The sequence below is a fragment of the Propithecus coquereli genome, unplaced genomic scaffold, assembly GCF_000956105.1.
Source record: "Propithecus coquereli isolate 6110/MARCELLA unplaced genomic scaffold, Pcoq_1.0 Scaffold422, whole genome shotgun sequence".
Lineage (NCBI taxonomy): Eukaryota > Metazoa > Chordata > Mammalia > Primates > Indriidae > Propithecus > Propithecus coquereli.
Window position 1 is genome coordinate 933,360 of NW_012149975.1, and position 13,755 is coordinate 947,114.

The window sequence follows — 13,755 nt, forward strand, 5'->3', positions numbered from 1 at the left end:
AAAAAAAAAAAAATATGGAGAAATGCAGTAGAATACCCACGCCTACAGCAACATGTCTGGAAAATGCATTCTTGCTTTTCAACCACTTATTGCTGTGAATCTACATGCTCCTCCCTAATCCAAAGCAAGATGCCCTTAAGGTCACAAATGACTGATACCCATCTAGAGGGTCAACTGAGACTGCAGACTTCCATGCTGCAATCAAATATTCAAATGCTTTCCAACAAAAAGCAAACACAACAAAGTCATTAAAAGGTTAGCTAACTTTAAAATTAACAAATAGTTTTTCATTTTTTGAAATTAAGTACATAGTAGTTAGATTTTTACAAAATAGTGTACATTCTTAAGTATATCTAATTGAGGTTTCTCGACTATGGTCTTATTTGATTACAGCTAAATTAATGTGGCCTTCCAACATGAAAAGGTTCCCCACCCATGGTCTAGACCTCTAATAATAGAACTAACCAAAAGTATTGCAAGAATGGGTCTTTCTGACCCAACTTTGGAATATCATTCTCCTGAGATATGGGCATATCCCATTTTTCATTCCACCTTTTTCCTGTTTGCATGAATTTCTACTTGAACAAATCCATTCTATGAAAATTCTGATAAAAATGATAAATGAGGTGAATATTTTTTACTTCACAAGTCTTAGCTTTATGATTCCTGTAACTAAGAAAATTTCTTCATACCTTTAAAACAATTTAAAAAATACAACTCAATGTATACATCACTTTCCAGGAACATATTCTACTGCATAAAGTGTTTTCAACTTTGTAGATGACTTAAGGCTTTCTAGAAGCAAGGTTATGGCTAATTTGGTACTTGTTCTTCTTCCAAATGAATCTTTTCAACATAGACATTTTTAAACCACAAGACAAAGGCAAAGCTTCAAAGGCAATGAGTCTTATGTGGCAAATAATTATAGGAAAGAATCTATGAGGAAGAGTTTCTGCAGATTAGACCGTGAGAACATATGAACTGTGAGACCTGTGATTTATGCAATACATTAGCTTTCTTTGCCTGTGTCAGATATTATTCTTATATAAATACATACAATTATTTGTCAATTCAAAATAAAATGAAACAAAAAATATTATTCTTTAGCCTACTTACCTTAATTTTATTCTCTTCCAACAAGTACGTGGCCATTGACTTTGCAATTATTTCAAAGAAAAACCATGAGTACTAAAATAAATAAATAAATAAAATCTTTAATAGTTACCCAAATCTTTGAAGCTTAGCAGAGTTTGACATATCAATATGGATCTTGTCTTTGAACTTTACTAACATTTTCAAGTCATCCTAATTCACTGTCAAAGTTTCACAGAATACCTTCAAATTGTCTTAGCAAAAAGGTACTATTGTACCAGAGTTGACTGGTGATGTACACAGGGAGGATGAGAACATTTGCCCCAGTGGGGAGGAGTATTTTATCACTGACGTTTTGAACTGCCCCCACATGGAGATAAGAGCAAACCAACTTTTAGTTTATTTTGTTACTGCTATTAAATCCTCTATAGACAGCGAATCTGTTACCGCCTGCACTTAGTGGAGGCCCCGCCCCTGCCCTTGGTACAACACTGGTGCAGCCTAAGTAGCCCAGGAGTTTGTCTACATCGTGTAATTTGAAGGGTAGAAAGAAGCCTCAAGGAGATGTATCTTAAGATACCCAAAATTCCATCATTAATAAAAGAAATAATAACAACAATGATGATGATAAAAGCTACCATTTAGTGAGTACTTACTATGTGCAAGAAACTATGTGTTAAAATGCTTTACTTATATTTTAGAAACGAGGAATCAGAGGCTCAGAAATGCTAAATAAGTGGCCCCAGGACACAAAACTATTCTCTGATGGATAGAGGATTCTAAACTAGGTCTATCTGATCCAAAATTCTTTCTCTTACACATTTGATTGAGGTCAGGAGGTGGGTATGGAGGGCAAAGAAGGTTCTGTGGAAAACTTCAGGAAAAGGATGCTTGGATAATGTGATGGGGAGAGAGAGGGTCACATGAGAAAGCGATGAATGACTAAACGTAAAATGGGAAGGTATCAAACAAGTGTGTCTATGGCTGCTTCTGTTCCCGGTTGTGTCCGGTGTCCTTACCTTTAGCAGTTTGTTTATTGCTAGGAAATCTGCGGATTGTTTCAATATTGCTATCATGGTAGTAGCCAGGGTTTCATGTATCAGCTGGGCATGAGGAGCATTTGGTTTTTCAGGTCGGAAGCTATACTACAAAGAAAATGAACTGTAAGACAAAATTGTCACATAAAACAAACTGCTCAGAAAGAAAGCTTATTCCACAAACCTTTATGAAGGATCTTAAATAACTATCCAAGCCTTCTTCATGGCACTTTGAGACGATATGTAAGAGAACCCTGAAATGACATTCACAGAAGTCAGCATGTCATGCTATAATTAATTACCATAGTTTGATTGTTAAATAAGATCGTCATTTCGAACCCTAAAAATATCTAACACTGCCTAAACTATTAAAAGTGAGATGACTGCATAAGATGTAATGATAGTTTAGGTCTAATAAAGATTTGAGCATCTAACATGCTCAGGGCCTTGGGAAATATATTTCCTGGTTCAAAAGAAGGATACTTTATTTTGGTAACCCAGATGTTTCATCTCCTTTCTAAATCTCTGTATGTGTTTGAAGTATGGTCATAGCTACTATGTAGAGTAAAAGACCTCAAATAAGGTAAATATTGAAATCCCCTCTAGTGAGAATAAAAGTAGAAGAACAGAAAGATACAATGAAAATCATGACATTGGATGGGGGAAAAGGGAAGGAAAAGACAGGGCAGGTATAATGATATGAACAAAAATTGGAGGTAAATATACAATTCATAGAACGTTTTAAAGTTAAGAGACCAGCAGTGCTTCTGAAACTTTAGCATGCACCAGAAGCACCTGAAGAGCCTGTTCACAGATTACTAAGATCCTCTCCCAAAGCTTCTGATTTTGTAGGTCTGGGGTGAAGTTCAATGATTAGCATTTTTAATAAATTCCCCAGGTGATGCTGATGCTGCTGGTCTGGGAACCACATTTTGAGAACCACTGGACTAGAGAGTAAATGCTTCTTAAATTTTCAACCAGACTATCCCCAACAGCAGAGATGAGCACAGTGTGTGGGTGTGTGTAGGTTGAGGCCTGGTGTAAGAGATTGTGGCAACAGCAGAAGAAGCAAAAGCCAGAAACATCCAGCACTGAACTCACAATTTTTTTCAAGTCTCCTGTTTTAATTTCAGAATTCAGGTGCATTTTGCATTCTATTCTACAATATATCCTTATTTTCTTATAAAAATAATACTCCCTTATTCAAGTAAAAATTGATGGCTTAAGGCCATATTCTGTCCAATATAAGAGTCACACGTGGCATTTAAATTGATTAAAATTAAACACAGGCCGGGTGCAGTGGCTCACGCCTGTAATCCTAGCACTCGGGGAGGCCGAGGCGAGTGGATCATTTGAGCTCAGGGGTTCAAGACCAGCCTGAGCAAGAGCGAGACCCCATCTCTACTAAAAATAGAAAGAAATTAGCTGGACAACTAAAAATACATAGAAAAAATTAGCCGGGCATGGTGGCACATGCCACCCATACTCGGGAGGCTGAGGCAGGAGGATCGCTTGAGCCCAGGAGTTTGAGGTTGCTGTGAAGCACTCTAGCCCAGGCAAGAGAGTGAGACTCTGTATCAAATAAATAAATAAATAAATAAATAAGTAAATAAGTAAAACACAGTTTAAAATTCAATTTTTCAGCTGCACTAGCCAGATTTCAAGTGCTCAATAGCCACATGTGACTACTGGCTACCATATTGGACAGCGCAAGAGGAGAACATTTACATCATTGGAGAAAGTTCAATTGGAGCTTATATATTTATGTTCTCAAATACATAAAGAAAATATTAATGGACATGAAGGGAGAAATAGATAGCAATACAATAATAATAGGGGACTTCAGTACCCCACTTTCAACAATGGATAGATCAACCAGACAGAAAATTAATGAGGAAATGGTAGACTTGAACTACACTTAGACCAAATGGACCAGACAGACATATACAGAAGATTCCATCCAACAGTGACAGAATATACATTCTTTTCATGTGCACATGGAATATTCTCCAGGATAGACCATATGTTAGGCCACACAACCAGTCTTAACAAATCTAAGAAGAATGAAATCATATCAGGGATCATTTCCAATCATAATGGTATGAAACTGGAAATCAATAACAGGAGAAATTGTGGAAAATTCAAAATATGTGGAAATTAACATGCTTCTGGGACAAAAAAAAAAGAAATCAGAAGGGAAATTTAAAAATATCTTGACAAGTGACAATGGAAACAACATACCCAAACTTATGGGATGCAGCAAAAGTAGTTCTAAGAGGGAAGTTTATAGGGATGTATGGGTCCATGAAAAAAAAAAAAGAATGATTTCAAATAAATAGTGTCTTTTTATTATAACACTAAAAACTCACATGGTGCAGTTGATGGGAACGTCATCTTCATGGGTCATGTTTGTGAGAACTCGGAAGAGTTGCATAAGAATTACAGGTAGAAACTGTATCATGACTTGGATCTCCATGGCATGCAAGCACTAAAATAAGTCATTATTAGTTATGAAAACAAACAGAAATATGATATAATTTGCAAATGTGAAACAACAACAAAAAATAAGTAATGAGAAATACATTGACTAGCCCATAAGCTCACTTAAATGACAGCTTTTCATGGGACAGGGGACTTTGTTTTGTTAATTACTTAATCCACACCTCGATTTTAGCACTCAGATTTTGTTAGTTTACTTAATATTACATACTTTACTGAAGATAACATGTATAATTAAGATAAACAGGTTTTGGAAAAATGACAACTGACTCTTTGTAAACTCAACTGTGGAGGGGGACAGACACGTTTGGAGACACTGGAGATGCGCCTACCGGCCCCCAGCAGTTTGTATGTTTTACAGGGGAATGTGGGCCTTCAGTTAACCTGGTAAGAAGTGAAGTGGGATTGAATAAAGAGTGCTTCTGTACATAATTGGCTTTAAACCAGCACCATCTATAAAACTGAGGCAGCTCTGCGTTCTAACTACCCTGCAATACTTTTCCTCAAAGTGCTAATACTCTGTCTCTAATGATAAGTGTGCTACGAACATCAAAAAGAAATGTGTTCATATATGCATAGAAATGATAAAAACAGTGAAATATGTTCAATTTCTTTCTTCTTTCTTCCCTTCTCTCCCCATTCACTCACTCACTCAGTCAGTCAGCCAACCAAAGAAAGAAAACAAACTTCGCTGAGCACCTTCTATATCAATTCAACATGTAGTGCTACAAGACAAAGGCGGGTAAGTTGTGTCTGTATGTAAGGAACTCATAAGTTATCTTGCCCAGTCTCTCTGACTTTTGCTCCACTTTTCCATCCTTGCTCTCATCACCCCTTTTCAGGACTCTATCACCTGTATTCAAATCATCTCAACAATGACCTCTTAGATCTCTGTGCAGCTTCTCTTCAATCAGATGCACAGGACAAGATATCAAGCTTAAGGAACTTCCAGGACCCTCTAATCTACACTCAAAATAGTCTAATGGTTTTCTTTCTAGTAGGTCTCTGTACAGTTTCCCTTTACTCCCAATGTATCCAACTCTCATTTCCAAATTAATTTTCCTCAAATAGTGGTCATGTTAGATCACTTCCTGCCAAGATTTTTTATTTTTTTTTGATGTCTCCCCATACCTAGGGCAGTGGTTCTCAACCAGGGGCCATTTTGCCCCTCACCAGAGATTTAGCAATGTCTGGAGACATTTCTGGTTGTCACAACGGGGGATGCTACTGACATCTAGTGGGTAGAAGCAAGGGATGCTGCTAAACATCCTACAACCCACAGATAGCCCCACACAACAAAGAATCACCCTGCCCAAAAATGTCAATAGTGCCAAAGTTGAGAAACTCTGACTTAGGGTATGAAGTCCAAGCTACTTAAGACCCAACCTACATTTTCAGCCTGAATATTCATCATTATTTACAAGGCAAAACTGGTGTCTTCACTGTCCCTTGAATATATTGTATACTTTCCTAGCTTTGTACCTTTGTCCACAGTTTTTAGTCAAATCCTCGCCACTCTTCCAAGGTAAATTCAAATACCCACACTTCAGGGAAGTCATTTATTTTCTCATTGAACAAAGGCATATGAAATAAACTTCCAATAGCTAAGCTCACCAAAACAAACAAACAAAAAACCAGCACTGCCACCAACACAACCCCAAAGAAACAAAAGCCACAGTTTCTACCATCGAGCAGTCCATAGTCTAAAGAGGATTAAGACACAGAACTAAATCATTGCAATACCAACAGTAAATGGTATGATAGTGGTATATACAAAATGTACAAAGGAAGGAGCAACTGAGTCTGCAAGTAGGTAGGAATGTCTGATAAGGGTTCAGAGAGGAGAAGAGTAAAGGACACATAGGAGAAACCAGGTAGAAAGGAGAGATGGGCATTCCCTGCAGAAATGATCTCCCTGTTACCAGTGTCACTCCTCTATAATACATTCTAAACACAGCAAATGCTGCAGCCAGAGTGTTTTTATTTTTTTTTTGAGACAGGGTCTCAAAGAGTGCTCTTTTTGAAATACAAATTCAAAAGTGACATCTTACCCTTGTTAAAAACAAAACAAACCACCATGAACAAAGAGCTGTCGTGGGCTTCCCGCCATCCTTCCCCCTTGCTGCGCACTGCACTCTAGCTCCATGGTCTTTTTTTTCTATGTCCTTCCAACATGCCAGTGTAAGGTGTTTACACCTGCTACAATATTCTGTTATTCTTTTACACGGCTTTATCACCTAAGGTTGTCTTCCTCTCGTCGCTTTCCTTTCAGTTTAAAATGTCAGTTCCTCAGATAGGCCTTCCCTGACAACTCCAGCTGGAACATACCTGTTCGATCCCATCAACCTGCTCTATTTTCTTCATAGCACTCATCTTTTATTTATTTGTAATCTCCCTACCCCAACTAGAGCAAGTCTACTTTCTGAATTGTTCCCCATTAGATTCCCAGCACCCAGAACAATGTCTGGCCCATAGTAGGTGCTCAATAAGTATTTGGTCAATGACTGAATAAATGAATAAAATTAGGAACCAAAAGGTAAGATAAAGACAGGTGTCCTCTAGACTATTTTTGTATTATTGACATATTTATTGTCATTCAGCTTGTGTGTGTCCTGTCTCTTCAGTTAGGTTGTAAGATCCCTATGGACAATGACCCTAAGTTATTCTCTTCTGCAAGTCCCAAAGATCTAGCAAAATACTAAACTCATAATAACCGCTCAGGAAGTAGATGGTAAATGAATTGATGATACAATGTCATTTATAGAGACAATAGAAAGCAAAGCGTGGTAGAAAGAATACAGGACCAGGAGTCATGAAACATATCGCAGCCACAGCTCAGCTCTGCCACTAACCAGCTGAATGACTACAGGCAAGTCACTCTGTTTGGGCTTCAGTTTTCTCATCTATAAAAAACAAATCTCTAGAATCCTTTTCAGCACTAATATTCTGTAAAGCAGCTTGGTGATTTCTAAAATCACATAGCATTTCACTCACTACCACTAGAGGGCGAACGTAGGTGATGTAAACATCAGAATTTTTACATCCTTAAAAACACAAATACGGACACTTTTTTTTCTGTTTTAAGAATATCAGTATATGAAAGTGATGTTCTGTTCCATTCCACTGTGTTAAAAATTTTACAAAGCTTCATCACTGAAGGAAAAAGCCAATGACCTTAACAGTCAAAGTTATTTATACATATAGCTGGGGTCCTAGACATTACCTGAAGAAAGGATTTCAAGGTTAGATGACTGTTAAATAATACTTCTTAATGATAATTAAGAACAATAGCCATCACTTACTGAAGTCTCCCTTCTTCTACTCTTCCACCATAGTATTTTCTATACAGTGGGGAGACTAAAAACCAGTCACATCATGTCACACCTCTGTTCAAATCCCTGCAAGGCCTCCTATCTCCCTTGGGAGTAAATCCAAACTCCTCACCATGCCCTATGAGGCCTCACCCAACTAGCTCCCCAGATACCTTTCCAAGGTATTGTCCTATTACTCTGCGTGCCAGCCACACCCGAATGCTTGCTGTTCCTTGAACACATCAAGGCAAACTCCTCAGGGCCTTTGTACTTGCTGTTCCCAGCTCTCCTCCAGAAATCCACATGACTCGCACCCTTACTTCCTTTAGGTCTCTGCTCAAATATCACTTTACCAGAGAGCTCTCCTCAGGCCACTTTAAAACAGGAACCCCTTCTCATTCTTTGTCCCCCTTCACTGTTCTGGTTTTCTTTATAGCACCTGTTTCCACATGATACAACACACATATTCATTCATCTATGTGTTTACTGTTTGTCTCCACAAGAAAGTAAGCTCCTCGACAATAGGGATACATTGTTTATTTTCTTCACTTATATTCCCAATGCTGAGAACGATGCCTGGCCCATAGGAAGCACTCAAGAAATAAGTGTGGCATCAATGATCACTATCTGGCAGACGCCCTATCTCATTTAAGCCTCACAGCCACCCCCACAAGGTGGGCATTATTGTTATCCCCACGTGACAGATGAAGAAACAAAGTCTTCGAGAACTTAAGTCACTTGGCCAAGGTCAATCATAGACCTAGTAAGGGACAGATCCAGGATACGCACTCAATTTATTATTACAGAACCCCAACGTCTTATCTCATGTCATACCCCCTCTCTGAAACAAATGAACATTTTTGTTTCCTGAGTATATCATTAAGTAAACACAAGCCCGAAGGGAAATCCTGAAGAGGCTTCATTTGAAATCAGAATTCCTCAGACTAGCCACAGCTAACCTATGAAAGGAGCAATCAAAAGAAGAGAGCCGCTGCTAGGCAGGTTACGATAGGCACGGCAGCCCTAGCGCATAGGGAGTAACAGTCTTAGGCCCTCTATACATGTGATAAGCTATGGTATTGCTTAAGACTCTCCCCTTCGCAACACGCAGAAAACATGCGTCCTTCTCTCTTTAGTTGGCCCTTTTGTTTACTCTTTCATTCACGGACCCAGGAACCATTTCACATTTCATTCCAAGCAAAAGTGCTTCCATTCCTCCTGGCCCTCTTCCCTCCGGCATTCTCTACCTTTATTGGGCAGTCAGCAGGAAGAGAAAAGCCCTGAAAAATCAATTTATGGAACTGAAATAAACATTTCCATGAGATTTTCAAAACTATGATGTGGAATTCTGGCTATAACATTTTCTTCCTAATGTAGCAACTCTGCTGTCTGCTTCTAAACAGCCACTTGCTGAAAAAGTACATAACAGAAAGTGTTCTCATGAGGATATACTGCCAGAAATATCTTAAAAGTGTTTGTTTGCTTTTTTTTTTTTTCCATAGCAAAATGTGGCAACAGAAAGACAAGAAAAACAAATCTTTCACAGAAAGCTGCTGTTCGTTTACCTTTAAATATTTAATGAGCTCTCCTGGAACTTCTTTCGAGCCTGACTGAATCAGCTGGCAATGATGGAAGAATTTGTGCACATGCAGATCCTGGAACACAGATGGAAACAGCCATATGCAATTTGATTCATTACCCTCAAACGCAGGCTCTCTACCTCTCTCTCCGCCTGCACCTTGCAAACCTATCTATCCGGGTGTTCTAATGCCCACACTCGGCAGCTGCAGCTACCAACATATGAGTCCACGACCTGAAGTCCTCTCGACCACCACACAGAGCAGCAAGCCCAGATAAATTTGACATGCACCTAAGCATGCAGGGGAGGCCACAATTTACGCCCAACTAGTCAAACTTTCATTTAATTCCCTCCCTCCCCCCTTTTTTTTGAGACAGAGTCTGGCTCTGTTGTCTGGGCTAGAGTGCTGTGATGTCAGCCTAGCTCACAGCAACCTCAAACTCCTGGGCTCAAGTGATCCTCCTGCCTCAGCCTCCCAAGTAGCTGGGACTACAGGCATGCACCACCATGCCCGGCTAATTTTTCTATTTTTAGTAGAGACGGGGTCTCACTCTTGCTCAGGCTGGTCTCAAACTCCTGACCTCAAGAGAACCTCCTGCCTCGGCCTCCCAGAGTGCTAGGATTAGAGGCATGAGCCACCATGCCTGGCCTTAATTCCTTTTTGCCTAGTGTATTCTCTGAAGTTGGGCTGCTTCTCCATTTTAATGAAATAAGCAGGAATAGAGGCAAAGAAACTGACAGGTGAAGAAAAGGCAGGAGCAGGAAGTTACCAGAACAATAGTCTCAGGCATTCAATGCTCAGCTTTACCATGGCACTTCCCTGGCAAGGAAGTCCATCTGTCCTATATGGAGTGAATATACACTGATTTTATGGACAGCATGGGCTGCATCAGAACTGGGATAATGCAATGTGTATTTTGACCTGGTTCCCCTACTAACTACTGTGTGATCTTGGGAAAGTAAGTCACCTAAAACCTGACTAAGCCTCAGTGTCTTCATCTATAAAATGGTGAGGATAGCTTCCACATTCCTTTCAGAGTTTTGTGAGGCTCAAATCAATAAATGGGAATAAAAAGATGTTGTAATTTGAGAGGAATTATAAAATTTGAGCTAGAATGGTATTAATGAGAAAAAATCTTGTAGGCCACAACTTCTCTAAGGCTGTAGGAATCGAATATAGTCTATTTTAATCAAGAAATAGACTCCAGTATGAAAATTGACAAAATTCAGATGATACAACTTACTTGAGTATAAATGGTAGACTCTAAGTGGCTTTTAATCTTCAACAAAGGCTTTGCACCATCCACCCACTTAATATCCACATTAGATTGCTGTGAACAGAAAATTGAGTTTCTATAAAATAGCATGGATAGATGAACAATATATAACACTTTTGGGCATTTCAACATTTTTTTCAGAAATGAATGTACTCATTTCACAAAAAGATTACTGGAGAAAATAACATGCCCTTAGAATGAATGTATCCTAAATCAATTTAAATTGCCAATCCTTTGCAGACTGATACTTTTATAAATTACAGTAAAAATGAATTGCTTCAATAAATGAATATTTAAACATGACACACAACATCTCAGCCCCAGTTTTAAAAATTATTAGAATCAACAGACATAAAATTATTTCTCAAACTGTTATAAACTCCAAACATGCATTTTCCATACTTATTTTTGTTGAGGACCAGCACCAGCCCTCAGACCACAATTTGAGTAGCATTGTCCCAATCAACTAGACCAATAGAATTCTATTTTTTTAAATATTTAATCACGATTACTTCAACAAATGTATTATTTTCCTACCCTTCTTGATTCTGCATCATTGAGGTTCAAGTAGCCTGGGGGAAGATTGGCAGAAACTGGCAGCTGCTGCTCAAATGTGATGATTCTACCATCCTTCAGTAAAGGTACCCAGGCAAACCCAACTGCCAAGACAGTAATCAACCATGAGAAATGAAATAACAAATGCAATTAGCTACATAAATGTCTGAGTGCTGGGGGGCAGGGTAGGGTAGCGATGTTTCCAGGGACCTATATGTGGGAGTCCAGGTATTGGGGAACTGAGTGTTCTGGAAGGAACAAAGGGTTAGGATGGCCTCCAAGTCCCAGCCTGGCCACTAACAAGTAAATAATTCTATTTCCTTGACCCCTTGACCATAAAAATGGGAACGACAACACATAATCTTTTTATCTAAAAGAGTTATTGAGAGACTAGAGGGAAATAATACATGAAAATACTTTAAAAGTTAAAAGTACATCAATATCATTATCTTTACATTCTGGAGGATATTTTGGGGTAGATTTACTTTTTAAAAGGCTCAGTTTCCTCTCATGCATCCTTACCCTCAGAGTACAGAGTCTCACAGCTGAGACTATCTCAGATAATAATCACATGTTCCAAAATTTCTTATGACAGCCCTAGGGTAAGGGACTATGGAAAATTAAGGTCACAAGTCAAGGTTACACTCATCTTTCTACAAAGCAGTACGCATAAATCATTTAGTTAGGCAGAGTTTTCCTGCTTACAGAAGAAAGAGGTGTAGGTATAAGTAGGAGAATGCAGCCAGGGACTGGTGTTTATGACTTGAATCCACTGAGAGATTTTCCCCAATCTCTACATTTCTTAGTAGTTCTACCCCAAAAGAGCCTTTTGACTTTCTATTAGAAAACTCATCATGTTCTAGCTTAAAAAGCCAGAGCCATCTGTGTTGCTCAAGTTGAGCAGTGTCAGTATTTCCATTATAGAGATTGCTCTGGGATTCAAGTGTTTATATCTCAGTTGTAAAAAACCTTGCTCTTGACTGAGTTTTGGCAAATGAGAGAGGGTATTGGCTGCACAACACTTTTTAAAGCCACTACTTTCTGATTCTTTAAAATTCTTTGCATGACTATGTGTGTGTGTGTGTGTGTGTGTTACACTGTGAACACAGAAGTCAACACAAATCTGGTTAGAATGTTTTCATTTATGTGTTTAATTTGGCAAATGTTTTAATTCTTAAAAGAAGACTAAAACATTGCTTTCTCTAAGTAGACCAAATGGCTTTCTCAGACTCTGAAATGTGCCTGAAGGGCATCTTTACTAGCACAACTTCAGAAATGGTTTCCCCAGACCTTCTCTTTTATAAAAAGCAGAGGAAAGTAACATGAGTAGAAGCACCATTAGAAATGACTCTGTCAAAGCAGTTAGACTGAAAATTTTGACACAGGAGAAAAGATTTCCAGACTGGAAAATAGGAAAATGAAAGGAAAATGTATTTCTTGTTCTTTGCATTTTTTCCTTCATAGAAATTTTTACTGAGATATAATTCAGATACCATATAATTCCTGTATTTAAATGGGAAATGTAATGGTTTTTAGTATATTCACAAAGTGGTGTCTCCATTACCACTAATTCCAGAACTTTTTCATCAACCCAGAAAGAAATCCATAGCCTTTAGAAGTCACTCTCCATGTCCCCTCTTCCCCTATCCCCCAGCAACCACTGATCTACTTTCGGTATCTATGGGATTGCTCAGACATTTTTGAGCTGTAGGTTAATCAGGGCATGGCCAGGTGTGTCCCCTAATCAAAACTCATAGAGAGCACTTGGAAGCTACACAGGTATGATGACAAGCACGCCATCTGGCTCAAAGGTAGGAAGCCACTTAAAGGATGGGCAGTTAAAGGTGATGAGTGGCACACAAAGTACCCATCTCATGCTCCACTGGGCATCTACCCACTCCTGTCTAGGATTTGGATAAGAAAATGGTAATTTATCTTTCAGGAGGTACACACTGTCTTAGGTTCTTATTGTTTTGCTTCTCTTCTCAATCCTCAAAGTCCCTACAGTGAACTAATTGCAATTTTTATGGGGACAGAGAGAACAGGACCATACTAGCTACAAAGGGAACTCCCTCTCAGGCAGGTAGGTCTGGGCACTCAGAGGTCTCACTAGTACCTCAAACTCAACATCAGTCCAAAACCTGCCACCCCAACACACAGTTCTGCTCCTGGCAATACCTTCTTTCCAGCCACTCAGTTTTGAAATTTCAGTGCTAACTGAATCATCTCTCGAATAGCCAGTCATTTGCCAGGTCCAACACATTCTTCTTCTGCAACTCCCTCTTTCTCCAACCCCCTACCACTGCCCTGGTGTGGTCCCTTCCTTTCCTGGACCTTTGAAATAACTCCCCAACTGCTGTTTCTTCCTTCATCTTCCTGCTCCCGCTCACTTTGCCTGATATATT

General features: G+C 39.0%; 1 protein-coding gene across 2 annotated transcripts in view; it reads right to left on the minus strand.

Annotated features, from left to right (window-relative positions):
- Positions 1 to 13,755, minus strand: part of DOCK11 (dedicator of cytokinesis 11) — a 199,102-nt gene that overhangs the window by 91,122 nt on the left and 94,225 nt on the right. For both annotated transcript variants that reach the window (XM_012653550.1, XM_012653552.1), the window contains 7 exons: positions 11,333 to 11,454; positions 10,763 to 10,849; positions 9,505 to 9,594; positions 4,499 to 4,617; positions 2,314 to 2,383; positions 2,112 to 2,237; positions 1,117 to 1,188 (listed from right to left, as the gene is read on the minus strand). In XM_012653550.1, coding sequence (XP_012509004.1) covers positions 1,117 to 1,188; positions 2,112 to 2,237; positions 2,314 to 2,383; positions 4,499 to 4,617; positions 9,505 to 9,594; positions 10,763 to 10,849; positions 11,333 to 11,454 — 686 coding nt within the window. The remainder of the gene's footprint in view (positions 1 to 1,116; positions 1,189 to 2,111; positions 2,238 to 2,313; positions 2,384 to 4,498; positions 4,618 to 9,504; positions 9,595 to 10,762; positions 10,850 to 11,332; positions 11,455 to 13,755) is intronic.